The sequence below is a fragment of the Galeopterus variegatus genome, unplaced genomic scaffold (genome assembly GCF_000696425.1).
Source record: "Galeopterus variegatus unplaced genomic scaffold, G_variegatus-3.0.2 Scaffold17414, whole genome shotgun sequence".
Taxonomy (NCBI): Eukaryota; Metazoa; Chordata; class Mammalia; order Dermoptera; family Cynocephalidae; genus Galeopterus; species Galeopterus variegatus.
In genome coordinates this window covers 8,650-10,928 of record NW_007743525.1, presented here as the reverse complement: position 1 = coordinate 10,928, position 2,279 = coordinate 8,650, and the positions used below count along the sequence as shown (strand labels likewise).

The window sequence follows — 2,279 nt, the reverse complement described above, 5'->3', positions numbered from 1 at the left end:
TATTTATTTTTGACCCCTGGCCAGTACAGGAATCCAAACCCTTGACCTTGGAGTTGTCAACTGAGATAACAAGCCAGCCCTCTCATTGTTTTTTAATACAAATGAAGAAACCTTACAGAGCTCTTATTTGGATACCCCACATGATTAAAAACTTTATACCCATAATACACAGTTCTGGTTTTTATTACTTTATGACCTCTCACAAATGGAAATTTGTTCAACTTGAAAATTTAATGTTGGCTTTAATGTTATACCATAGGAAATCTCTTTTAAGTTTATTTCAATGAGTTTTTAAAATATTATTTAAAAGGCCTCTTTCTCTGCACTCTTACTCAGCTGAGAGGCTCACATTACATCAAACAATGAAAGTGCTTTCATTGGTTAAAACATTACAAAGTTTCATGTTCTGAAAGTGTTCTAAATTTTGGCTTCTGTGCCTTTATTTTATCGAGCACATACACGTGATATCAGAGGTTAACCATTGTTTTAGTCCGTTTTGTGTTGCCATGATAGAAATACCTGAGACTGGGTAATTTATAAGGAAAAGAGGTTTATTTGGCTTATGATTCTGGGACAGCTGCATCTGGCGTGGGCCTCAGGCTGCTTCTACTCATGGCGGAAAGCGGGAGACAGCCAGTGGGTACAAGCAGATCACATGGCGAGAGGAAGCAAGAGAGAGAGAGAGAGAGAGGAAGAGCCAGGGTCCTTTAAACAATCAGATCTCACGGGAACTAATAGAGCGAGAACTCACTCATTACCCCTCCTCCTCCAGGGAGAGCATTCATCCATTCATGAGGGATCCGCCCNATTTCTAATTCAGTTTGTGTCTCATTAACCCCAATCAGAACACATTATATGGATGTCCTGACAGAATGTGTGAAAAGACTAGTGCCTAGCCGTATGCCATATGCATTACAGGCAATTTTTAAATGTTTTTTGAATCAAAAAATAGTGGAATAAATGCTTGGAAATTAATAAATGGAGGAATGAGTGGCTGTAACTATACAATTAATCTTAGATTAAGAGAAAATGGGTTAATTTATTTTAAATTCTGATTTAATTTTATAACATATAATTTTTCTCTACTCTCTAGCCTCTAGTACTTTGAGCCAGTAAGACATCCCACCTTACAGACCCTCTGTTTTTATTTATGACCTGACCTGCATCTATTCTTATCTTCTCTCTAATATATATATATATTAATATAACACAATATAATGTAACATATATATGCCATATATATATATATGTGTGGAATAGGAAGATTTATCAAAAGTTCTCTAAATGTTTTCACAGTAGGCTTTCCATATGTTTAAAACTAGTACAGAGATGGTGGGAAAGTTCTGAAAATTTTCAACTTCCCCCACAAAAATAAAATAATTTTTCCAAAAATAAATATGCTGACTGACAGTCAGCCAAAAGGAGTAAGGTAGGAGACTAAAGAAGCATCTGAAAATTTCAGTTCCAGGACATTCAGAATGATGTTCGAGTTGTGTCAGCAGTTTTTAGTAGAAACTGGAGATTTCCTCTGTCTTTATTTGCATGTAGAACAATGTCTGCCTTGTCAAAATACAGTTTTCTATGTCTCTTGACTGGTATCCTTTGCAGGTCATTATTTTTAACCTAGAGGCTACATTTAGAATGTCATGTTACTAGCTTAAAAGTAGCCAAGCTCTGGGTATAGCAAGCAAGTGTCATCAACCAGAGGTCCAGAGAAGCAATGCTATTATATTAAGGCAAAACTTGGCCTCACAAGCTTTGGAAAAACTGTTTCCCAATATAATCACTGCTATTGACTTGAAAAATAAGGTGTCTGCAATGTTTTTTACTGTTCTTATCCTTACATTTATATCTAGGTTATAGCGAGCCCACAGGAAACTATAACCCTGCTGTTCGAAGTCTTCACAATTTGGCTCATCTGTTCCTGAATGGAACAGGAGGACAAACCCACTTGTCTCCAAATGATCCCATTTTTGTCCTCCTGCATACTTTCACTGATGCAGTCTTTGACGAATGGCTGAGGAGATACAATGCAGGTGAGATGCTTTCATATATACCTTTTACAGGCTCAGCCAGGGGGATTGTTGAGATGGCAAAGTTATCAGTTTAGACTAAGCACTTGACACATACAAGATATGCTTCAAAATAAGCATAAAATAGCTATAGTATCTCGCCATTGCCAAATATTCAAAACTACTTTTTTTTTTTTTTTCCTTTTTTGTCTTTTCTCGTGTCCGGCAACGGACCGCAACCCTCAGTGTCGCGCCCGCCCCTCGCTC

At 37.2% G+C, this 2,279-nt stretch overlaps 1 protein-coding gene across 1 annotated transcript in view; it reads left to right on the top strand.

Moving 5' to 3' along the window:
* The window catches only part of LOC103582698 (5,6-dihydroxyindole-2-carboxylic acid oxidase-like), a gene marked incomplete at its 3' end in the record, with an annotated part of 26,115 nt that overhangs the window by 15,242 nt on the left and 8,594 nt on the right, over nt 1–2,279 (top strand). The window contains exon 3 of the mRNA XM_008564219.1: nt 1,857–2,036. Within this exon, the coding sequence (XP_008562441.1) occupies nt 1,857–2,036 (180 nt within the window). The remainder of the gene's footprint in view (nt 1–1,856; nt 2,037–2,279) is intronic.